The following is a 26037-nucleotide window of genomic DNA, read 5'->3' as shown; positions in this document are numbered from 1 at the left end:
AGGACTGGTCAAACTCTCCACAGAAACGCAGGTCACGCCAATCAACGGGAACTGCTCAGCCTCCAAAGCTTGCTTGTACCTGCACTGGCATTTGAATTTTTCCTGCTGCCACATCAGAAATAGAGCAACCGCCCCACAGACTCAGATCTCAGCCTTGAGCCGATAGCTCCATAGGGCGACACGAAATTGGCGATTGCGCCGCCTACCGTACGAGAGGGTTCAGCCATTTAGGGGCCCGTGTTTCATCACTCTGCACAGACCCTCACTGTCCAATCAGACGCCTGTGGACTGCAAGCCAAAGCTGCACACGAGATGTCTTCCCCAGACGCCATTCTAGGTGAACTTGGCTATGGGCTTTGCTCAACACCACGTGTTCTGGAGGAGAGCCTCGGATGTCTACACTCTCCTGAATTGGCAGTTGCGATCAAGCTTGAACTCGGCTACAAATAGTTAATTGGATATTACAAATTAGGGTGGGAATTGGACACATTTCTATATAAAAAACTGAGTAATCTTCAAATGATACTGGGTAATGACAATTACTTTCAAAAAGTGATAGACACCTGGATTTCTCATTCTTCAGGGAGTGCGTACTGGTGTCCATTCACAGGCAATAAAGCCACTTATGAAGTGACAAATTGACAATAAAACCACTATGAAGTTGGGACTGCATTCTATTTTATTCGTTTTGCACTCATCACTGGTAATGAGCGAGTACTGTATGGTCCTTCTAAAGACTTATTTGTGTGTCAGCGTAACAGGTTGCAGGCGTGCCGTACCTGTGGCACTGAGATTCAGCCCCTCCAGAGCTGCGGTGGTGTCTCTGCACTGGGCCTCCACCCCGTCAGGCTGATCTTCAGCAGCGTCGCTGATCTGGGCCTCCACGACGACATCGGGGCTGGGGGGCTGCCCAGCCTTCTGCTCCCCCTGCGGGATCTCCGGCTCGCTCGTCCCCTCCCCGTCGGTGTCCGACTTCACCACCTGCGGAAGGACACCGTGGTAACCAGTCAATCAGGTTCTGACTTATGTGAGAACAAAGTCAGAGAGATATGCAAGAGTAAAGTCAGGTATCTAAAAGCTTTTAGCAGTTTAAGTAAGTGTGGTATTTAAAAGGAGCGCAAGTTAAGGGGAGCTAACCTATTTCACATGCATTTTACTCACAAATCCATCCATGTGTGATCTATCCCGCTTATTCCTGGACAGGATCACGGGAGGCCTGGAGCCTATCCCAGCATGCATTGGGCAACAGGTACGAATGCATAGGTCACCAATCCATCACAGGTGGAATGTCTAGGGTGCATGTGCTACCATCAGGAAATGCGAGCTGCCCCACTACTCGCGCTACTGAGTTTGGGACAGCCTCACCGAAAGTACCAGTGGGCAATTCCAGCATTACATTACATTTACCGTGAGTGGGTGTTATATTCACCTGTTTCACTATTCAGTGACTTCATGGAACACCCTTATTTTTGGACCTTGATGGAACACCCTTATTTTTGGACGTTTGTCCATTGCTAAGACCAACATATGAAAATACAAGAAAACTCTTGGTGGGTTACTGTGTGGCAATAACGTCTGTCTCACGTTACGCCAAAGTCAGATGGCGTTTTTTTTTGCGAAAGTTTGCTTTGGCAATCTCATTGAACTATTGATGCACACAAACCCAACAAAACTTTATTTGAAACTATATTAACTTATTCATTTACTAAATTTTCTAACATATTACAGCACCAAAATAATGACATAATATATTAAATTGCTGCGTTTATGGGCAGACATCCAAAAGTCATGTCACGCGTAACGTTACATGTTCATTAATATTAACTAGAAAACAATCCAGGCTTGGCAGTATCAGATTTTCTCCAAAAGAACACTTTATATTGATATCTGGACCTGCACTGTAGCTGCTAACTGCAGAAATGACACAGTACAGAACATATTACTGTAAAAGAACAACTTAAATTTAAACCTTACAAGCTACTCGGAGACACACTTAATTTGTAAAAAAGCGTGAACAGACCAAAACATCAGAGAGAGCCCAAAATGAATAGTATTGACTTCCCCAGAGCAGATGGGTTATTAACACTTTAACACTGCCTTTGATTCAGGACACTCCCACTTACCCCATCAGTAAAGACAAGCTCATTTAAAAAAATGAAAAAATATTAATTCAAAATACTGAACTGCCTAATTGTATTGTAATCACTAATGGACGCCATTTAATTTTGACATGCCAATCATGGTGGCTTTAAAGCAGTCGTATGGCCTAGGACTTCCAACAGAACATATTATGAACAAGGAGGGGGATGTATATATGACATAATTTCTTTCCTTGATGATTTTGAAAAAAAAAAAACACTGGCAAAATTCATTTAAAATCTCACGGCCTCCATGAGTAATTGTGGCTGCCATTTCTCGAACTGGCTGACGTCAAAGTGTCGTCAAAATGAAACAATCAAACAACAAAATTATTTGAATCACGTATTTTCATCTCTCCTTGGTTTCATGCAATATCATAAAAGTCACCTTGTTTACTCTTGTTAAACAGTTAAACATGATCAGAGACCACGTCAGTGTTTAAATAAATGAGGCAAAGGTGTATTTTCAAAATGAAAAAGGTCAATCGTTTTCCTAAAACCACTTTCTCAAACAGACCATACTCAACTTTAAATGTTACACGTCAACTTGAATTAAAAATAAGTGTACAAACCCATGTCAAGAGCACCCAGCAACAAACTTACAAAATGAAACCAGGTGTACTTTTCTCATTTCATTTTGATAGATATTGTCTACCTTTGTTGCAAGAAAATGAAAAAAGTCTAGAAAAATTTGCCATCCAACCACATACTTTCCCATAGTTTGCATTAAAATAACAAAATTAACAACCTTTAAAACTATGACAGAGGTAATATACCAAATGACATCAGAGGGGTCTTTTCTAGTATGTTCTATTGTAGGGAACAACAGAGCCATCAAAAAACTGTCTGCGAGTCACTGAGAACCAGAGTATCGTTAACAACATGTGGGGTATCAATGAGAACCACAAAGCCATCGATTATTAGGGAATCTAGCATACTTTTTGGAACTAAAAAATGTCATGTGAATGGCTTTAAATTTTGTGGTCGAAATATTTCTAAGATGGATCTATTAAATTATTGCATGAGGCAAGTGTAAATCAATGTACAACAGCATGTTTATTCACACAGTAACCATACTTTTCAGTAACAACCGCTAAAAAATGGACTATACCAGAAATCTTCATGAAAAGGAGGACAAAAGATTGAGCAACCCAAAAGAAAAGGGTAGAACTCGCATCCAGGAGACAATTCTCCATGGATTATCTGGACTTATGCAAGACATCATTCTGAGAAGAAACAAAACTACAAAAAACTAAATCAATCTTTTTTTTTTTTTTGCAAAGGAATACCGCAAAGCATTCATTTGCAGCATACTTTTATCACAAGGGCACAATTTGGAACAAGTTATATCACAAGTGAACAGGCACACGAACAAAGCACGAACTAATGAAGGTAGCCTCATACATGCAGTGCTCACATTGTAGAGAAATCTAAATTGTTCTGTGAAAACCAGAAAAATTCATCAAGGTTAATGACTTTTCTTATCTGAGGAGAGAAGTAGGCTATATCCGCAGAAAGAGGGCCCTGTTTCTCATTACAGCTTGAAATAGTAAATACTATTAATCAAATATGCATTGGACGCTATCCCAGATTCCTACTTATGAAACTGCAATTAAAAAGACAGTGATTCACCAATGACCTGAATACAGCTCAGAAGGGAGAGGAAATCTGGGACATGCACCAGTCTGTTTCTCTGTTTAGAGTGTGGCCCTGACAACCACAGTCATATCAGCTACTAGCCAACTGTGAATGTATAAGATACCGTATCAGTGCACATTAGAGCTGAATCTTAATTAGCTTCGATGGTTTCTTTTTCTGACATTTTTCCAAGTTGCTACACTGAAGAAAAAGCCAATCTCAAAGCATTTTCCAAAGCCTGGGGAGTTCAAGAATGGCATGCGGCAACTGATCATTCCGTCTGTGCCATGGAAAATATGCACTCGGGTGGGATGCACTGGCAATTTCGCTGAAAGGAATAGTTCACTTTCAGGAGTTTTTTTAATTATTTTGGTTCTAGTGTATGTTTTCAAAAGGCCCAGGCAGTTTTTGTGTGGGATATAGTGGCATTCATGAGTGTGTAGCTTAAAACAAGAAAACTTGAACTTGAACTCAAGTAATTCCAAAGCAGCTTGCACATCACCGTTATACTCCCAGAGGCTGGACACATTAATACATTTTTTAGATCTTGCCGGTAATTTTTGTCTTGAACGCAGTGATGTCAGGTTGCCATAAGGACACAGTTCCAACCGAATACAAGATTAAGTCGAATTTCCTGAAAAATAACAAGGTAACATGGACATAACATCATTGTGCAAGCTGCTGCACAAACCATGGGAGATTTCAATATTACATTTGTCGCAAACAACTGATTGGCTCACCCTGTTAAGACACTGTGCTTGTGCAGGGATGGGCCTGTGATTTGGTATCATATCTGGACTGCGTCAGTGCCAACTGTGGCTGGCAACTCACTTCTTTTTTCATATGTACATATTCTTATAAAAAGACACAAAGTGCATTTGACAGAATTTCTCCCATTTGGGAAAAAGGGGCCAGATATAGTGGATATTTACATGAGCAGTGCACAGGATAGTACAAAACCCTATGTGGGATATTCGCAGACATAAGTGCAGAATACCACACAGGCTGAAGCAGCTAGCTGCTAGCATTGAGACTCATACAGGGACACTATGGTTCAGTTAGAAATGGCATGCAGGTCTGTCCCGGAGAGGGAGGAAAAAAAAACAAACAGTAAAATGCAGTAGGGGGGATTCAAAGGCCACGTCAAAAAAAGCTTTTCTTCGGGACAGCGAAGGAAACATCTCTTGCTTCAACAGCCTCGGCTTCAAACAGCTGCACGATGACATCCTGCTTTTTTCGTCCGTAAAAGCTTCTCGATTCAAAATTTGAAATGTTTCTCACAGTCGGTCTACTGGGCCCACCGTGACATCCACACAGCCCTCTGACCTGCGGAACGATGTCCCTCCTTCGTCGCCCCTCTCTGGTAGCGCTCGGCGAATGTGACTGAGCATACGAGCGTGCACTTATTCAATCAGACGCGTTAGCGCGCCGCGCTCTGAGCGCCGCGCTCCGGCTGGCGCACAAAGGGAGCGGACGCTAATTGAAGTTGACCGGGGCGCTTTGTGGCAGGTTTGCAGCTTATGTCATAACCCGCGTCCTCCGGGGAGGGAACAGGTACGGCGCACGGAAAGTGGCTGATTAAAAACAGAAAGGCACAGAACCAGAGGGAAGAAAGGACCACCTCGAAGATACGCTAAGGCAGAGAAGAACAGGAGCCCGAGGAGAACAAAAGCTATCAACCGTTAAACAAATTTGCATACGCGGGAAATTTTTCACATTATAGTTTTAAACTATAGATACAAGCATTGGCCACATTGCTCGAGATTAACCTTGGCGAGAGACGGAGAGAGAGAGAGAGGGCGAGAGAGAAATGGCTCGACACCGTTCAGCGGCGGCAGACGTCGGACTGGGGGTCACGGCGACCTCTGCCTCTTTTCTTTGTTTGCTTTTGAAAAACCCGATTCTGAAGATTTAATCCGACCCGAATGGCGAATTGCATTCAGGAACACGCAGCCCAGATGTGAACCCAGTTAAATGTTTACGTGACGCTGTGGACTGACGTCTAAGAAGGTGCTTTCCACTTCCAACTTTCGTACGGGAGAGCAGCGGCAGGTTCGTCCTGCAGCGCGTCAGACGCTGAGAGACCGTGTCGCAGCGCATAACAGGCCATAATGGCCACACGTTAATCAAAATGGCGTAGCTCGGTGGCTCCAAATGAGGGGCCGGGGCCCATAAGGAGGCCTAAGGGAGCTGCCAGGGGGGCCTGGAGATGATGTAAAATGACCGAATCACAAAACGTCAAGACATGAGTCATTATTCAGCAAATTAAATAACACAAAGCAAGCAATTAATGGCACATAAAATATAATGACCTTTTTACTTTCTGAAGACATCCCACTTACATATGTTTGCAAAGAATGGGGGAAAGAAAATAAAGAAAGATTTTTGCTTTGCAAATGTTTAAGGATTACAACAATGACACATTTTTTTAAATCACTTTCATTTCAAATGAAATAAGCCTGACTATCAGCATTAGAATGTGCTCAGTCTGAGTCACAACGATGACAGGCAGACGTTAATAGGTTAATAGGTCTCCTGTGGGGGGAGGGGGCTGGAATATCTCCATAGACACGAGGGGCCTTGGGAGCCAAATGGTCAAGAACCACTTGTAGACACACCCAAAAATCCATCTTTGAGAAAGATGCAAATCTTCAGAAACGATTTGGCAACGTACCTCATGAGACGCTCATTGTCAAAATGACGTTGTTCGGAATTGGGAGTTATTCAAGAGTGGGTTCAAAACTGGCTGTATGTTAGAAATACAAAAAGTAACTGCAGGAGTGATATCACAGCAACCTGGTGGAGGCAGCAGGTGCCAAAAGGGCCGGAAAAGTTCAATCTATAGATGTCCCAAGCTGTTAACAAACACACAATATTCTCCAGTTACAAAAAGTCTAATATTTAGGCTTTTATTGTTTAAAATCAGCTACTGTCCCTTACAACGTTGATAAACGTGCAATGTTTTGTGGCAGTGGTAATCACAACCAGCAACTATTGACGACAATATCTAACTACCCTATTTTATATTGAAAAATGTCAACTTTTTGTGGAATCCTCCCACCAGAGCACATACTGTTATATTGTCACTCCAATTTGTAATACCCATTGGGTTCTGACTGTACTCCATTTAAGCCACTTGTCTGAATGTGCCGTCACTCCAGTGAACAAGCCCTATCCATTCGTCAACATGAATGAGGTTGCTGTTTTTGATACAAGTTGATACTAATACGATGTCTGCTGTGTGGAACTTTCCCAAAGTAGGCTCCGTAAGCAGCCCTACGACCACTTGCAACGTTTGCAATGCCAGTGTTTTAAGGGGTGGCAGCAGCACAACCTTTTAATACAAGAAATTTGATAAGGCATCTGAAGAGAGTGCAGTTCACCAAAAACAAGACCAAAGCTGCGCAGAAAACACTGACGGATACTTTTAAAAGATGGGAAAAATTCCACAAGAAAGTGACAAGGCCAAAAAAATAACAGAGGATAATTGCATTTATCGTGTTAAAGGGATACTTCAGTTTCGTATGAAACTGATTTTGTGGAACCACCCCTTTGTATTTTTATGGCCTACTAGCAGCATCAGCTGTCCCTTCTGAACATAAACAGCACTGTCGTACTACCCGGCTGTCAGGCTTCCAATTAACTCGCATTCATTTCTGAGACCTTTCCAAAATTAATAGTTAAAAAGCACAAACATTAAAGCACGAAAATGACTGAGGGTAACACAGCAAAGCAATGTGCAATTGTGTTTTCTGGGTTAGGTTAAATACTTTTGTATTTGATGGATTACCTGCGGACAAATAGGTAGCTAGCTAGTCTACAGAATATTCTATATTCTATAGATCTATTGGTCTCATGAGAACTTAAAAACAACTGATTCAGAAGTGCTCTGTCCCAGGTTGTAGGAACTAAAATCTCTCCATATCATTGAAGACATATCACTTGGTTTAAACAAAACTTATTTCCAGATTTTAAAGAAAAGAAACATAGGAAATATATTAAATATCCAAACATAAAGACTACTTTTTGACATTAGTACTCATTGATTCATTGATCGAACCTCCATAGCTAGTTTGTGGTTTAAAACTTATGAAAGTATTTTGGGCGAGCTTACTGCGAAAATGTTTAAATTCTGAGGATACAAAAAAAGGTAGGCCACTAGTACTTGCAAGTGCCAATATCTGGGAATTTAGTAACCAATTCACCAATTAGCTATGAAAATTTCTAGAAATACCGCCTTGCGCTTGTATGCCTTCGCCAACCAGTAGCCAGTTCGGATATAAAATGTCACCACTTCATCATTTTATCATATTAGACATTTGTGTGAAACTGTGTCATAATTAGTTTATGAATTCTTCAGTTACGGCCAAAAACATGTTTTGTGAGGTCACAGTGACCTTGACCTTTGACAACCAAAATCTAATCAGTTCATCCTTGCGTCCAAGTGGACGTTTGTGCCAAATTTGAGGAAATTCCCTCAAGGCGTTCCTGAGATATCGCGTTCACGAGAATCGGGACGGGCAGACAGACGGACGGACGGACGGACAGACAACCCGAAAACATAATGCCTCCGGCCACTGCTGTGGCGTCGCGGAAGCATAAAAACAAATATTGGTATTGGCTCGGTATCAACCAATACTGACTGTTACTGTCGGAAGACGAAAAAACCTGAATCGGGACATCCCTAGCTGGCAACATTTCCCTCAAAAAAAAGTGCTAGTGTTTCATCTCCTACTAACATAGAAGCCTTACCTTCCACTGCTCCCGGGGAAGGACCTTCACCACGACCACATCCCCGTTGAGGGCTCGGTTACGGGCCACTATGCCATCCAGGAATATGTCCCGCATACCGTCCTGCAGAGAGAGAGGAGCAAAACGTTTAACCAGCTTGACCCCTTAAAGGGTCAGCGAACAGGGTTACTGAATCAGACTGGAAAGCATGAGAAAATGCACCAGGGGGAAGACATGGCATGCATCTATTGTTCAGTTTATGAATTTTCATCTTACTTGGATTTCAGTCTTAAGTACTGACACTTAGGTAAGATGATGCGTCATTTCTAGTACTACATCTGTATTTTTAAAAATGTTCATAGCCTGTACTACTTTTGCAGCTATATATAAAATATATATATACTTTGTTTCAGTTTTGTTTCATTAGTGCACTTGTGATGCTCTATAGGCAACAGGTGCAGTCAACCAAACCAATGGTATCATACGCAGTTATGGCTTATCAACACCAAGCCCTGATGCCAAAAGGCCAGCAGTACAGTGAAATGAATTACTTTCTGTATATCTGATTCATGACATTAAGTCAAACCACAATATATTTAAAAGCGATTATTTTTTAAAAACTGTTTGTATGAAAGTAACTCTCAATAATGTCAAGACAAAATAAGGTATTTAGATGTCTACATAATCACACTCATAAGAAAAACCAGAAGATACACAGGAGATAATGGAATACATCAGCCTAAAGATGATACAAAATACTTCAAGATCCACTTATCTTCACTTCAAATCCAGCTGTGTGCAACTGCATGATTGCAGAATAAAAATATATAACGCAAGGCCCAAATGACCAAGCAGGCTGCTATCAAGGGCATTACAGCCAAAATGCAGGGCATCCATGACAATTTATCAGTCAAGAGCATCTTTTTAATCAAGTTGCAACTTTAACAATGGCTCTTCATAAAACTAAAACTTGAGGGAAGAATTCTTCATGGCACCCAGGCATGACAGAAGCCCACTTTACCCATGCATGTCTGAGCAAATACACCCCTCAAAATCACCAATGGTGACCTGCGTGGAAGGAGTGGGTCACAGCAATTGAGTATCTACACAGAAACAGATTTGGATGTCATTACAGTTAAAACACGGAATGCACAACACCGGTATTGAATTTGGCTTCACCTTGAAGACTATGCATGACTAATCATGATATAGATTTTGGTCCAATGTCCTTGAATACATACACAGGACCCCACATTCAGCTGTTCAGACAGGGAAATGTTTTGTCTTTGAAGCTCCTGTATAGAAATCTATAGCCCACTTAAGAACTATCAAATTATACTCAAGCTATAAATGTCTTTTTGTATCGGACCAATTTTGAGCTATGAAACTGATGGCTGCTTAAAACAGGCCTCAGGGTTGAATGAATTAGGTACTTCAGAATTCTTCCAGCATAATATTACCCAAATTTATTGTAATGCAAAGTCTGAAACTTGGGAGAGCAAACTGAACTTCAAAGAGGTGGTAACTCACTTTATTCCAGGTTGACCATTTAGTAGGCTATTACTCCAATTCATATAGCCTATTTAAGCCTGTGTTTTCAACATTGCCCTGATCACTAAAATGAATAATAAAGACTGGTGGGAAAAGGTCCAGAGTATTAAAAAATAAAAGCATCACATTCACGATCTGACACAAACCGTGTCTTCAACACTGTCCTTTTCAACTTAACTTTTTTTATTTTACCATTTCAGCTTTACTCATTTAAAATTTTCCTGGAAGTACACATTTCAATTTGGTGTTAGCTGTGTATATCACTTGCAACAATAGAATAAAATTCTTGAACGCGCAAGACAAGACCAGAACATATAAATAAGGCAACCAAGTTTACCACAAGCTTAATGTCACACAGCTTTTCCCAAACATGGAGCAAGTGTTAGAAACAGTTCTTGCATGTCTTGGGAATTTAACAGAGTCTGACTTTAATTAGACCTTATCTGGTACTCGTCAAACGTCTCACTTGTCTCGTTATGGTTCTCGTCTGTGTGCTGTGGTCTCAGGCTGGAATCCTAACTAGCACTGGTTACATAATTACATTTCAGGGCGGCAGTGTAGTATAATGGGTAAGGAACTGGTCTTGTACCCTAAAGGTTACAGGTTCAATTCCCGGCTAGGAAAACTGACGTCGTACCCTTGAGCAAGATACTTGCTTCAGTATATTTCCAGCTGTATAAAGAATCCAGCTGTATTCAAAAGAGAAGAGAATGGTAGAGGAAATGTGACCCACCACCTCTGCTTCTGCATCCAAACACTCACCTAAAAAAGCAGAAACCCCTCAGACTGCAAGCAGACAATATGGCGGATGCAAACACTGACATCGGACTAGGTCAAGATGGTGCTTCGCCATTGGACCAGAGTGCCTGTGTCTTACTGCTTCGATCACGGACCTGAGAGAAACACTGTCTGAACTATGCAACCAATGCAAGCCATCTGCCATGACGTGGACTCTTTCCAGACAAACCTTGGTAAAATAGAGGCTGACGTTTCTGCCACGAGCACTTTTGTTCTCTCACCGACTAACTGCATCGGCAAGTTGTGCAAAGACAAAACAGGAATAACATGAAAGAGGCAAACCCAGACATTTCAAAGCAGCAAGGGGGACTAGCTGCACTAGCCTAGCCTGTCAATTTGTCTGAAACCAAAGAAACAGGAGATTCCATCGCTTTTCTTCAGAGACATTCACAAACCTGGCTTCTCGCTCACACCAGCAGAGGTCCTACTGAAATCGAGAGGGCTCATTTACCCACAGCAGAACCACTGATGGCAGGAGATCTAACAAACCGCAGACCCTGATCTTCCAACTGCTTTGTTGTATCAATGGGCAGGTTGTCTTCAAAAGCTACCGGCACCCTGACAAACAGCTCACCCATGGCCACACTAGTCTGCTGCCACTTATAATCCAACTTTAATCCAACTCCAACTTTATAATCCTTAACCTTCTCGCCACCGATGGCTTCCCTCAAACAAAGGTGTTCAAGGCGTTCTCCTGTACCCTGCGAAAATGTGTTCTATAACTCTGAAATCCATGTCTTCTCTTCTCCTCATGAAGAGCAACGTTTTATCAAAGAAATGTTCGGTTGCATAAGTTAGTGTGAGCTAGCTTGATGTTTTGTGAAGGAATGATACATTTTGTATCGACCTAAATAGATTGTCAGCTAGCTGGTTAGTCTTCTTTCTTTTTTTTTTAAGCTGTGCTTATGACATGAGATATTCAGTTTTGAGTCTGCCATCAACATTCCTATCCTCATGACACTGGCTAGACAGAAATTATAGGTATTCAGTACACTGCAGTAATATCAGTGACGGTTAGCCTTCAGGCTTCCCATTAGATCACAACGCTATTGATAGTCTAATAGTAATACACATGCCTCTGTCACTATAATGGTCCGATTTATTCTAGCCTCAAACATCTTGATAGGAAGGAGATATTCTATTGAATTTATAATGTTGACCAAGAAGGCTTCATAATCCCATTAAAGAAGTTAGATAAATGGCACCAGATCCCCTCACAAATGTGCTTCGTCCTAATTGCCATCACCAAAATGCATGATGAATGTCGGAGATCGGTAGAATGCTTCACATTTTGCCACAAAATGAGTGGAATGAGATACTCACAGGAGCAGGGATGAAGGCCTCGTGATACTTCTTAGGGTTAATTCTCAATTGTCCCTGGAAAGAGAGGAAAAATTAGTTCAGTTTTATATGCCTTCCTTCAGTCACCATTTAAATAGCAAACACCAAAATATAAGCATCCAGCAGAATGTATGTCGAATGTATATTAATTACAATTTTTAAAGAAATTAGCCTTCCACGGAAACGGGTAAAATTTTCATCTAGAAAAAACATTTCACATTTCACTGAAAGACTCGTTTTACCTGAATGAGTTCTCCTCTCTTTAACCCAGCAGAAACGCCCTCGGTGCACATATATTCTTCAAACACAGGCTTCTTCTTTCCTCTGCCCGATTTATTCTTGTTTTTACTCTTGTCTGGAGTTATACAGGCATCAGGGTTCCTATCTGAGTGCACAAAATGAATGCAGCAGCAGCAATCGGTTACTGTTCACTGACCATGCCTATTTACATTTCAGGAAGCTTAAACTGACTATTCTCTGGAAATGTACTGAAAGCAATCATTTATTATTCATATAAAAGGCATGGAACTACACATAAATTTTTAAAGGTCAATTTTCTTTTACCAAAAACGGAAGAGTTTGTTCTACAATAAAGAAACATCATTTGCTGAAAGAACCACCCCAACAGCCCAAAGACAATGGAAACTGTGAGAGTGGAGCCAATAAAGCCTGGCATTGCTTTACCCTGGGGTTGCATGTTGATAGCCCGATCAGGGCAAGCCCCCTCCTGCCTAACACCTTCACCGCTTTTTGACGCATTTTTCTTCTTCGACTTTTTCTTCTCGTGTTCCTTCCCGCCACCCTGTGGGCCTGGTGTGTGGGGCAAGGCCCCTTGGCTCGCTTCATTGCCCCCAAAGCTGCCCACGGGTGACCTCGGCCCAGCTTCGCCGCGGCGATGCTTCTTGGGGTGCCGCTGCCTGTGAAGCCCCTCCTCTGCAGACTCCACGTCTCCGTCCTGGCTGGTGTTGGTGTCCCGCCTCTCGCCGCGGCGCTGTCGCCCGGCAACCGCCGCCTGCTGCTGGTGCTTCCCTCTCGGGGCGTCGGCCGGGCCTCCGCGTTCGTTCAGCTTCTCCATGTACAGGGCCAGGCAGCTGTCCGCCTCGCTGCCTGTCGCAGCCTGGCACCCGCTATTCAGCTCCAAGTCCTGTTTATCAAGAGAGGCCTCTGTCGCATTCTGGTCCAGCTGCAGCTGCTGGGCGATCTGGTCCCGGTAGGAGCGGAACTTACTGCTCTGGTGCTGGCTGAGGAGTCTGGCGTAAGCGTCCTTCTGAGGCACACCGGCGTGGGTCGGCCCACACCTTGGGTCCCGGGATGGATTGGAACCTTTGACTTGTCGACGAGGCTCCATGATCTGTGCAATTCAGTGTGTGTCTGTGAAGCGGAAAGCAAGGCTGTGATAAAACTGTCATGCAAGGCCCAAATGACCTCTCCATTTTTTCCACTCTCATGACTCCAGCATGATTGAGGTTAAATTACATTCATTTCATTGTGCTTTTATATTCAGATGCCACAACGAAATATAGCAAGTTTGTTTTCGATTAACTTTCTGTCAAACAGCAATTTGTGTGGCTATAAAAATGACACATGCTTAAATTATGACCATGAAAAACAGCTGTCACTGAAATGACATCTAGCTGCGTACTGGTAACATTTCAGAAAAGAAAGCTTGAAGATTTTTAAACTGAGAACACGGCATTTTACTCAGATAACCCCAACCCCCACCTCTTTCTCAAACTGTGTTGTGCAGAGCGAAAGAACCGTTTCGTACTTTCAGTTAGCTAAATATGATTAGAGATGGACAGCTGGCTGGATGCTGAAGTTACTTTGTAACAGTCACCATAATCAAACTACACGGAAGACAGATTTGAAGATAAGCCAACAGCTGGTAGTAAAATGCGAAGATACTACCGTAGCTACTAATTATATAATAGAAAAACCCATTTAGCTAAAGCTTGTGGGTCGCCGGCAGCTAAGGCTCACAGTAATCACAGTATTATATAGTGGCGTTCACAGCAGTGTAATTACAAACCAGCAAACCATTTTACTAATACTAAATTAAAATTCAGCTAGCTGCTGTTTCCATTTCATTCCAGTCAGTCTAAGGCTAACTAGCCGACCACGGTAATTACCCGAAAGTCTCAGAAATTCAAGCCAGTAAAAGCCGAAATCAATACAATAGATGCACACTCGAAGCAAATAATACCCTGGTAGCAAGGGCAGCTAATTAATAAATTAAGACTAACTGAAATGTATTTGTCCAGTAACAATTACCTTGCTGAAATGTTATTTAGTATCCGTAGTTAAGTGTGAACTTCAAGTCGACTGGCTACGTTTTGTTTCCAGGCAAAGAGTTCAACAACGAGTGGGGGATTCTGGGAAATGAGGTTCGTCAGCTCGGAGTCACCGGAATTCCCCTGTTTTGAGAAATAGAATTAACTCAATTTTGTCTTTCACTGTTTCACCTCTGTTAACCCAAGACCTTGTAAAATATACTCAACCTTCAGTAAAGTTAGTAAGCAACTAGCTGATGTGCCAATTAAAGACAAATAGGCTAACCCACTAAATTCTTATGAACTTACTTCGAACTTCCGCTGTCTATCAGGTGGACTTGAGAGCGCCATCACTTTTAGATAAATAAATAAATAAATAAATAAATAAATAAATAATGCATTCAAAATATAATTTTATTGTTATACATAAAGCGATGAACTAAATAAATACTATGACTGTATTAAGCCTATTTTTTTTAATTCAAAAGATTTTTTGCTGATTTATATAGCGCTTTTATCCAAAGCGCTTTACAATTGATGCCTCTCATTCGCCAGAGCAGTTTAGGGGTTAGGTGTCTTGCTCAAGGACACTTCGACACACCCAGGGCGGGGTTTAAACCGGCAACCCTCCAACTGCCAGACAATCAGTCCTGAGCTATGTCGCCCCCCAAATTCATTTATTACGCTGCTCTCTACAGGAGAATCCCAATTTGGCAGGCTACTGACATCGTTAGGCGACAATGCTGCGATGTTGTGTATGGATCCAAAATGGTGATTTAGATTTCAATCAAATAAATTGGTGTGGTGGGTAATTGAAAGATCCTGGAACTTCATTTTCCCTTCACATTTTCATAAACTTGTTATAAAAAGTTTACGTCTCATTATATCAGGTTTTATGTGTAGATGAAGATTATGTTTACTGCAACTTTACCTAAACCATTTCTCCTGAAAAGTGTGTCTAAGTCTGGACCAATGCTGCAGTTTCATAGAGTGAAACATACAGTTCAAACGTACAGCATAAAGAAGATACAGATACTGCACTGTGCAGCAAACCAACATTAATTTGGAAATTACTTTCTGACATATAATCTTCCAGAAATTGAATATTTATGACACAATAAAACATGTTACTGAATATCTCGTCATGTGATTATATATCAACTAAGATGTTCCACCCCATTTTACACATATGCCACCCAAACCATTGAAACAGGTTTATTCCATGGTCTAAAAACATAGACACCAGAAATAAAGCAAAAATGATATCCACAAAACATTTATAAGCATATAAGGAGCATAGATTTGTTACATCTTATTGTTTGTATGGGTCATATGACCCTAGTGCCCATTTAATAGACAGAACTACTCCTATGTACAGTAAACCCAAACTCCTCCTTTGAGTAAAAATACAGGTCACAGAGTGTGCTCATACATTCTAACCAAAAGCACCATAATAGAATTGACAAACTCTCAGTCACACATAACACTATTGGAAAATCATCATTATGACATCAAAATGATCTACAGTGAGCTCCATAATGTTTTGGACATATTTTTTCTTGATTTGGCTTTGTATTCTACAGTTTTATATGTGTAATCAAGCAATTCACACACAGTTAAAAGGGAGATTCTCAGTTTTTATTGAAGGGTATGATTATACATTTTGGCTTCGCCATGTAGAAATTGCAGCACTTTTAATATATATATATAGCCCCCCATTTCAGGGCACCATGATGTTTGGGACAGATAGCTTCACAGAGATTTCTGATTAGTCAGGTATGTTCAATTGCTTCCTTAGTGCAGGTATAAGAGATATTTCAGTATCTAGTCTTGATTCTTGGCCTTTGATTGCCTTTGGAGTCTCCTATTGGTGTTTGTCAACATGAGGATCAGAGTAGTGCCAGTGAAGGAAGCAATTATGAGGCTGAGACATAAGAAAAATAGGCCAAAGTCTTACCAAAATCAAGTGTTTAGAATATCATTAAAAAGAAAGAGAGTGCTGGTGAGCTCAGTAAACGCAGAGAAAGACCACCACAGTTGATGACAAAAGAATTCCCACCATAATGAGAAAAACCACCAAACACCTGTCCGACAAGGTCAGAAACACATTTCAGGAGGCAGGCATGAATATGGCATTGACTACAGTCCACAGAACACTTAATGAACAGAACTACAGGGGCTACACTGTAAATGAAAACCACTAGTTAGCTACAAACTGGTTGGCCAGATTACAGTTTGCTAAGAAGTACCTAAAGGAGTCTGCAGAGTTCTGGAAAAAGGTCTTCTGGACAAATGAAGCCAAAATACACTTGGTTTGGGCACATATGGCTGCTATAGGCATTGCCTCACTTGTCTTCATTGATGAAGTAACTGCTGATAACTGCAGCAGAATTAATTCTGAAGTGTACAGAAGCACCTTATCTGAAAAGTTCATCCAAATGCCTCTAAACTCATTGGATGGTGCATTGGGAACTCATCCTACAGCAAGACAGTGATCCCAGACATACTTGTAAAGCAACAAAGGAGTTTTGCAAAGCCAAAAACTTAAAATATTTATGCATTTCATATGCTGCATTTCATATGCTGAAGAGAAAAGTTAAGGCAATTAGCCCCCAACACAAGCAGGAGCTGAAGATGGCTATATATATATATATATATATATATATATATATATGGAGCTCACTGTACATTCAAGCAATTTGGCTTTAACACTGCAAGGTATTTCCTTGTAGCTCCTGGCCTGGCCTGTTACTTCCAGCTTGGGACTACTAGCCTTGGAAAATTACAGTTCATTTTTGCCAGATGCATATCACTGAGTATTTTCTTAAATGGGATTCATCTCCACACACTGTGGCAGTGTTTACCATGGTTTTCAGATCCTTGGTGTTACACACGATTAGCTATAGCATTCCTCAGACAGCAGGGTATTCATGCTCCATCATGCAATAGCAGGTTATCTGGTCAGGTATCTGCTGCCTGCCTGCACTAAAACATATCATCCTCCACTGCTATGGCTGTAGAGGCAACAACTGACTGTACGCACTCCACATATTTTGCACGGCAATCTGTGCCCTCCTGAATTAATGAGAGGTGTTGCAGTTATGGTTGCAAAAAATCTGACCATCACTCCTGATTTTTTAATCACTTCACAGGATGATGGCACTGTACCACCAAATGTAAGGAGCTTCAGAGCAGCATTTTGACCATAAAAAATGAAAAGGCAGCAGCACCACGCGTGGCATGAAGAGGGATGGATTTTGCCCCTCCAGTACCAGAGCAGAATAGTCCAAATATACAGACTATAGAGATCTGCAGTAGTGTACAATTTCTCCTTTGTTTCTCAGTGTGTGTCAGTAATGATGCTATCCAATCAGTTTTACAGGTCAGGTATCTGACACACAGCAGCAGCAGACAAATAGCTACATGCCTCATCTTCTTTTCAACTGGCAGGCAATTAGTGGCCCTCACGGGAAGCTAATTGCATAGTAGCAGCAAGCTGTGGAGGATCAGCAGTTTTTGCCCTTTGTTAACCCAGCTGTTGCACACTGGAAATGCTAAGAGAGTCTGCATAATTTAGTCTGTTCTGGCGATTAAGCACAGAGTCACCTATGTCAATGAAAAACTTCTGCTGTTCAAATTCTCTATCTCTCAAATAACTCATGCACACAGGACACATGATATTTAATTATTGGGATACTGGCATCCTGAAAAGGACTCATTTTACCATTTTAAGACTTCCGGGAGCATCTAAAAGTGTGAAGGCACATTTAGATGCAACACATCCATCGAATATTCAGCCAAAATTTTGGTTGCACAGTACCACAATTATGTCCCTTCATGGACATAAATTACATCGTCAATAAATTAGAAATTAAAAATTTAAATGATTTTTGCCAGATATTGAAGAGCATAAGGATATAAGGTGGATGAAACTGATTGTACTATCTCAAATATTCCAACCCATTGGTTCTTTACTTCAAGATAGCAAATACTGCCACTCTGTGTTTCAGTGAAGAAAGTTATTGTTGAGAAAGTTGGCCAAAATAATTTCTATTTCCTTGATGACTGTTATGAATCTACAGGAGAAGCCTTAAGCAATTAAACAAAATATCAGTGTGTTTTTTAAAATATATTTCTGATTTACATTTTTGTACATGAGCAATATTGCTAATCATAGGTCATTTAAATCAAGCACCTGCTCACTTGTGATGATTTTGTTTTCCTGATTTAATGTTGATAATTAATATATTTTTAAAATGTATATTAATTTATTTAATAATTGTCCCTTATCCCCATCTCTCCATCCGTCTTGCAGGCAATATTTCCCATCTACATTGCCTAAAATACAGCCTGTGTACCATGACCTTAAGGGGTGAAGTTTACAATATTTTAGGTTTGGCCTTTCTGTTTGTATATTGCCCTTGATACACAAATTGTTATGGGCAGAGATTGGCTATAATTGGTTCTGCGCATTCACATTTGCATTTAATGTTACCTATTCAGTGAGAAACGCGCCACATGGTCCTAAAAGACGTTTAATTGTGATAAGATGCTTAAAATTTGGGCAAATCGCTTCAAATACCTACATTTAAACAGATTGTTTTTACAAGTGGGTGATTCTGCTCTTTTATTTCTGATGTAATATAGTCGTGACATTAACTTAAACAGCAATGAATAATGTTAAGCTTGTGAGTCAAACGCCAGATATATGCTAAGGAAACAACTTATTATGCAACCTATGTTACAACAATTCGATCTTTTCTAAGCTCTTTTAATCACCGCTGAACAAATGTTATCACCATTAGCCAACAATAAATACATTTGACACGACTAAGATAATTTCCTATATTAATATTAAGGTTGCTAATAGACAGAGTAGCCTAGACTAAATAGGGCAAATTAAATGATGACGGGTTGTGCCTTTCATCAACAACTGTCAATATCAATTGTCAATCTACGTTTTCCTGAATACAAATGTAGCTGTGATCACTTTGCAACAGATACAGTTATGTTTCAAATATCCGTGAGTTGATAGAAGCGGGTACCTGGCATATACCTATTCCGTTTAATGGATTTATTTCAAGTCGTTTTCTGTGTACCAATAATAGTAGTTTTATTTCAGACATAAACTTGGGATTGTTGTCAAATAATCTATTTGTAAAATAATTTCCAACAAAACAATTAGTCAGCTTAATTAAATAATTTTTCATGAAACATTATTCATAAAAATATTTCATCGTCACTGGAAGAAGAATTCGTAATTTTGGCAAAAGGAAACATTTAATGTGTAATTCAGCCATGTTCTTAATGCAGGTAGCATGAAAACTAGTTAAAGAGATTAAACAGGGAAACACGCACTAAGGTGGCTATGACATCACCAGTGGTGATGTTATATAAAGCGTGTGCGGCGTATTACGAACAGAATAGCAGAATTTGAACATCTTGGAGTAAGCTAACTGGGAGACCACAAATTGACTTCGAGCAATCAGCGATCCTAAGACTTAGCCTAACTTTACGCACAGGGGAAGCAACCTCAGCATCCAAAATGAATGTCTCGCAATTGATGGTCTGTGGACTATTAATGGCCCTTTTTTCATTCAGCACAGAGGCAAAGTCGTTAATCCCTGCACAAGAAAAGGTGAGATTAATTATATACTACAAAAGTCTACTTCTGTTTTCGTGGAAGGCAACGCGTTTGCATTCATTGGACGAGTAGGGACTAATTACACTATGCGAATACAACAGGATTTTTATGCCGTAGCTTTTCAAACGATTATATATTACTGTTACTATCATTTGTACAGCACATACACTGAAGTCGTCCAATAGGCAGTAGTGTATAGTCACCTGTTTGGATAACGTGGTGACTAAACAAGTGAGAAATTGAATATGGATGCTATACATGTAACTTGTAAAATGTAATTATTTAAAAATAACAATTAATTGGTCAATTGTAGCCATTTACAGTATTTAGTAGGCCTACATCGAGAGAGAAACATGTAATTGTGAGTTTTATGAGCAGTATTGCCAAAGGCACCTGGTTGCCTGCTACTGTATGTCACGCGCCAAACACATAGGCAGAAATGCTTGTAAGTGGACAGCAAAGTGTCAAGACAAAAAAGAAAACATTGCAAAGTAATTTTCTTAAAAATTATTTGTAAATTCTAAGCAGCACGTATACCAATCATAATTTTAAGAGCAGATATTCTAAGGAAATTTCATTATCGCGTTGGTGCTGGACTGAAATCCCTGGTTAGTGGGAACTCACGCGTTGCTGTGCCCTGTAGTATTGAGAGTAGAAACTCACCCTCATGAAAACTGCGAGACAGTCCACGAATAGGCTATCTTCAGACTTTATGCACTGCTGACGAAACGAACACCTGTTGTTTCTTGGAAGCCCGTTAAGCACGTACACTGCACCCGTAATTCTAGGCTACAGAATTTCGCCGTTTTTAATGTAGCCTAGAATAACGACATAATGTATTATAGCAGGTAATCCCATAAAATAACATGATTTATACTGTTTTTTTTTTCACTTCATTAAACGGGGTTTCACTGGCAACCTTGCTGTCACTCTTTTTACCTTTTTTAGGGTAGCCTATATTTATTACAGTGTCACTACTCTGGCGGTTTTTTATGAATTGCGTCTGTACACGTTGACTGGTTAGAAAATACATAGACTACAGTAATGACTGTCCTGCGTATATTTTTGTGAGTGCCATTTTCAGGCACCATTATACGGCAATGCTTATCAAGCAACCATAACAATTATGTGTCCCTTCCATTAAGGGGTAGGCTATAGGGTCGGGAAATGGATCGATTTAGAAGTTTAGGACAGTCATCAATTTGGTCTAATAATATAAATACAAAATTAACAGCCTGACCCTGTCATACCAGTTCAAATGGCACATTTTACGTGTCCTGTGCGATAAACCTTTATTAGAACTTGATTAATGTCTTATTTTCACCCAACCTATCAAACCTATAATTTATTTTTAAAAATCTGAATGCATGGCTCTGCACACTGGTTTTTTAAAACTTTGTTGTTATCAATAAGTTGCTATCGCTTCAACGAACAAGCCTACTGTCCCTCGTGCAAAAACCTACCAGTCCCACGAAGTAGCCTAAATATGAATTAAAGCATGCGATTGGAGTTGAGAGAACGTGCACGCGTATTCTGACAAGTTCTGTTTCTAACGCTACCTATTCCGTTGTTCATCCCTTGCAGTCCCTTAGAAATTTACTAGGAGAAGAGCTTTCCGAATACCTGGCATCGGGGGAGCGAGAGAGGAATCTAGAGAGCGCGAGATCGCGTCTGTTGCGGGACCTGCGGCTGAACACTCGAGCCAGGGGCATGTGGTCCCGCATCATGAACGACCAGCCTGCCTCGCGGAAACAGAAGACCGGGGTCAAGAAAGGCGCGTCCACACCAGCTCGCGGTGGCTGCTTCGGACACAAGCTGGACAGGATTAGCACCTTAAGTGGGATGGGCTGTTAGGAACACGCCAGCACAACAGGTCTGTGAGTATACTATACGGAACCACGAGCTCCCTCTTAACAGTAAATAGCCACTGTTTGATGTATTCATGGCTGAAATATCATTAAAAGCAAAGATAACATTGTTCCTACTGCAGATGGCACTTGTTTTATTTTCTGAAATCTCAACATGGTTCAATTTCCAGGCTTGATTAATGCAGGAAGAGTTTGTGCTTAGGTCCGTGACACTCCATTAATAATAGCTACCCCTGTATTAAAGCAAGGACAGAGAAACTGCTCTCCCCACTGTCATGTCTGTGGGGAGAATGAACCGAGCCAGTGCCCTAGCTTGTCCTCTCCTCTCTCACTTCCTCTGGTTCATCTCTTGATTGATTTCATTTGGCTATTTAGCGGCTGCATGCCAGTTCAACAACTGTTGGATAATAGAAGAGTGTGTCTGTCTCTGATTTAAAACACTGAGCTAAAGTTAGAAATGTACATTTTTTACCTGACAACAAAAACTCTGTGTAGATTATTTTCTATCTATGGGATAGATTGGTAATAGCAGTACTTCAACTGTTTGGCCATCTTTGTGACTCATCCATCCATATGCCCACCCATGGTTTTTGAAGTATAAGTTGCAGATAGGCTGCTAGAAAGTATTCGTCAACCAATCCATCATTGTAATAGTACATCTCAGATTAATTCGAGAACCACTGCTAAGATCATCTTCTCAGCTTTGAAATGACTTTTAAATGGTGGCAATAGCTGACACAAAACCTGAAAAAACTAGAAGTAACAGGTAATTACAGCAGACGGAATTGTTAACTGGATATGACCTGCTAACTGGAAAACAAATCTAAAACCTGTAGTACTGTACCTCCTCAGAATGGAGTTCATATCTGTTCTACGCAAACTGGTTACTCCCTGATAACCAGTATTACTTAACCCATTGACCCAATCAGGTTATGTTTGATTTGCTTTCAAAGGCAGCATTCAATGGAGCCTTGAAAAGAAAGGAAACAAGTTCCCTCAAGTCACTTCAGCATAGTCCAGATATGAAAGTTCATGTCAAATTTTGTCTGTGTCCTGAGACATATGCACACATAGTAGCCTATACCTCTTCCAAATTCAAAACAATTATATTTCCAATGGCAGAACCTGGGTGGATATCTTCAAAATGCAAAGCATTCAACCAAGACAGTGGTCAAGTGTGGGAGAGTTTCTGGTTGGACCAGACAGTAAATTACACATAGTTTTCCATTGTCATTGGACAAAGCATTTGGTTTATTAATAAATGTAACATAATAAGATGTGATCATAGGAATCAGTTTTAAACCATAGTTTACATAGTTTATAAAGGAATTACTTTCCATTGAAGGAAATGAAAGCAGCAGTTGCTTGAGAATCGACCTGTTTAAATAATAAAGTCATTGGTAATACGGGTTGTTTATTCTCTGTAGCAGGCATGTACATTTGTCACATAACATGTCCTTAATTAACATTACATTACATACATTCTAAGGCATTTAGCAACCTCTTTCCAGCGCGTCCAGTAATGCAAATCACCTCTTAGGCTCAAGTGCTATTAAAAACAATTAAGAACCCGTGACACTTAAGGAATTAGACCAGCTGTTGGAATGAAAACTAACATACATGGTGTGACTCAGGCCAAGTTTGGGAACCCCTGCTGTGGCTAAAATATTGAATGGAATACTCACTGGACATTGCCATTGAACATTGACATCGACAGCTATGGCTAACAAATTAAATCCGTACGAGAGATTCTTAACACTTCCATCTCAGTCACACCACTGTATGTTGGATGTGTGGTGTTAATATTACTAAGATCTCAACAAGCAATGTCAAAAAAGCAAAAAAAATTTGGGACTTTTCAACTGTCACATTGTCAGAGTGAACCAACAGGATTTGACTTATTTCACAAATAACTTGGAAAAGAGTTAAATATCCAGTCATGTTACCTGATGGTAAAGAATGGATTCACAAATGGCACTAAAAGTCCTAGAGCAAGGGTGTTGCCCTCCTGTACTTAAAACAGTAAAATCTTCAGGATACGCTTGCGTTCTGTGGCTGTAGCTCGTGCTTATACAAATGTCAGATCAAGATATGATTGAGCTCATGAAATAATCAAGAACAAGATGTCTGCAAAAAATCCTGAAATGGTTTGGCCCTTGTTGTGCACCCCTGCCCTAGAGTCTGGAATGGAAGCTTTAGCATGCAGTGCTAACTGTTTCCTGGAGTCTCACGGATACTGGAGTCTCCCATGTATAACCGACTCGAGTGTCACCCAGAGAGGGAGGGTTTGAGATGGCAGGGTTTCTCCTGCTCAGTACAAAAGATTAACTACATAAGATGATCATTCGGGTGCCTGCAGTCTGCCTGCTGCAGTTGTTCACAACTGTACTCCAGTCAAGCAGTGCACTCCAGTCAATTGCATTCAACCAGCACAGAGTGGCTGGTGAGTTGAGCTTACAATACAACTCGACTTTCAAAATTAATCAAAAGTGTAAACTGTGCCACAGAAAATCCAAAATAATACACAAAACAACTCTTTTTGCATGATGTAAAAGTAAGAAAAACTGAACCATGGATGCAATAACAGCAGCGAAATTGATCTTTACATACCGTACTCTGTATTAGCATTGAAATTCAGAGCTTTTTGTTTTCTGTTGCAGAACATAAAAAGATGATGGGATTGGACAACTTTATTTTACTGGTCTTCATCTGAGGAAGAATGACATCTTTATCCAAGAAACCTATTTTTAGAAGGAAGCGAGATCATCATCAGCATTATGGAGGCCTGAAGCAGAGGCAAACACACATCAAGAGAAACCATTACAAGCCAGACGGCAAAGTGTAGGAACTACAGTGGCAATGCTGGATTGTCTCTGCTGTACAGTACATTAATAATACATCATTCCTGCATACGTGTGCTGTATTTATGTTACAAAAAACTATTTATATGTTTATAAAGGATATATTTATAAATATTACTTTTATTTATGTAACATTTTGAAAAGGATGCAAACTGGAAGTCAATTATGTTTGCAACTTATTTGTCTTACCTGGCTGTAAATGTTTGAACAAAAATATTCAACAAAAAAAAGAAACGGAAAAAAAAGAAACATTACATGTATGCCTGAGTCACTTCTAAGTTTGTTCAGACAGGAATTTTACTTAAATTTGACTTTTAAATTTCACAAATAGATAAACAGGACAGAGATATTGATTGGAATTCAATCTATCTGCAAAGTAATTTGTCTTTATTTTTTTATTACACATTTAAGCCATTGTTATATTATATTGGTTTGGTAATTTGTAACATAATACTGGCCACCAGGAAAATGCCTGCAGGAGCCATACCGGCTATCCAGCACTCTCCCTCTATTTCAACAATATGTTTATTAACAACCAGCTTTGTGCTTAGATTGAATCCCAACCATAGTTACAGTAAAAGCTATAACATTTGCTTTAAGTGTATGCTTATTCCTTTCCTATACTGTTGAATGCTAATGTTTGTGAATTTGTGCAATGGGGGCGTGCAGAGTAAGAGATATAAACAAACTAGAACTACATTTAGCTGCTTGAAATACTTAAAACATATAAACAGGACAGCATATGTACCATGACGATGTACTTCACATGAATTATTTTTTTCAGTCACCTTCAGACCAGTGACAACCCCTTCCTCTGGAAACTGAAGTGTTATGACATGAATAAACCATATCTGTAAAACTAATATTAAAAGTAATCACTGTGGTAAAAAATTAAATAAATTGATTTTGGTCATTTAATGCTGAATTGTGTCTGTTTTGCTGTGGGTAGATGCTCTGCAAGAAGAATTATCCTGAACTAAAAATATATTTTTTGAAATATATAATCCAAAAACATCCTTATTTAAACATGTAAACATATTTTCTGTATGTTCTTACACTCTTATGGATTGGTTGGCTTATGTACGACCAATCAGTTCACTAAGAAATGTTTAATTTGTACCCTTGCAATTCCAGTTAAATGGGGTTGTGCAACGTAATGTAGATATTCTTGAAAGTTGCATAAAACTGAAACATCTT

The 26037-nt window shown here is 40.2% G+C and overlaps 2 protein-coding genes across 2 annotated transcripts in view; one reads left to right on the top strand and one right to left on the bottom strand.

The window, feature by feature from the left end:
* The window catches only part of dis3l2 (DIS3 like 3'-5' exoribonuclease 2), a 44136-nt gene extending 30539 nt beyond the window's left edge, over positions 1–13597 (bottom strand). Inside the window, exons 1-5 of the mRNA XM_064339030.1 lie at positions 12882–13597; positions 12440–12582; positions 12180–12233; positions 8529–8630; positions 780–981 (exon numbers count right to left, since the gene is read on the bottom strand). Coding sequence (XP_064195100.1) covers positions 780–981; positions 8529–8630; positions 12180–12233; positions 12440–12582; positions 12882–13545 — 1165 coding nt within the window. The 5' untranslated portion in view covers positions 13546–13597. The remainder of the gene's footprint in view (positions 1–779; positions 982–8528; positions 8631–12179; positions 12234–12439; positions 12583–12881) is intronic.
* Positions 13598–19904: 6307 nt separating this feature from the next.
* LOC135257973 (C-type natriuretic peptide 4-like) lies at positions 19905–21984 on the top strand. The gene is made up of 2 exons (XM_064341180.1): positions 19905–20105; positions 21696–21984. The coding sequence occupies exons 1-2, from the start codon at positions 20013–20015 to the stop codon at positions 21963–21965; spliced, it is 363 nt and encodes a 120-aa protein (XP_064197250.1). The 5' UTR covers positions 19905–20012; the 3' UTR covers positions 21966–21984.
* The last annotated feature ends 4053 nt before the right edge of the window (positions 21985–26037 follow it).

This window comes from Anguilla rostrata, chromosome 6 (assembly GCF_018555375.3).
Source record: "Anguilla rostrata isolate EN2019 chromosome 6, ASM1855537v3, whole genome shotgun sequence".
Lineage (NCBI taxonomy): Eukaryota > Metazoa > Chordata > Actinopteri > Anguilliformes > Anguillidae > Anguilla > Anguilla rostrata.
Note: the sequence above shows the minus strand (reverse complement) of the source record. Positions and strands in the feature narration are given on the sequence as shown.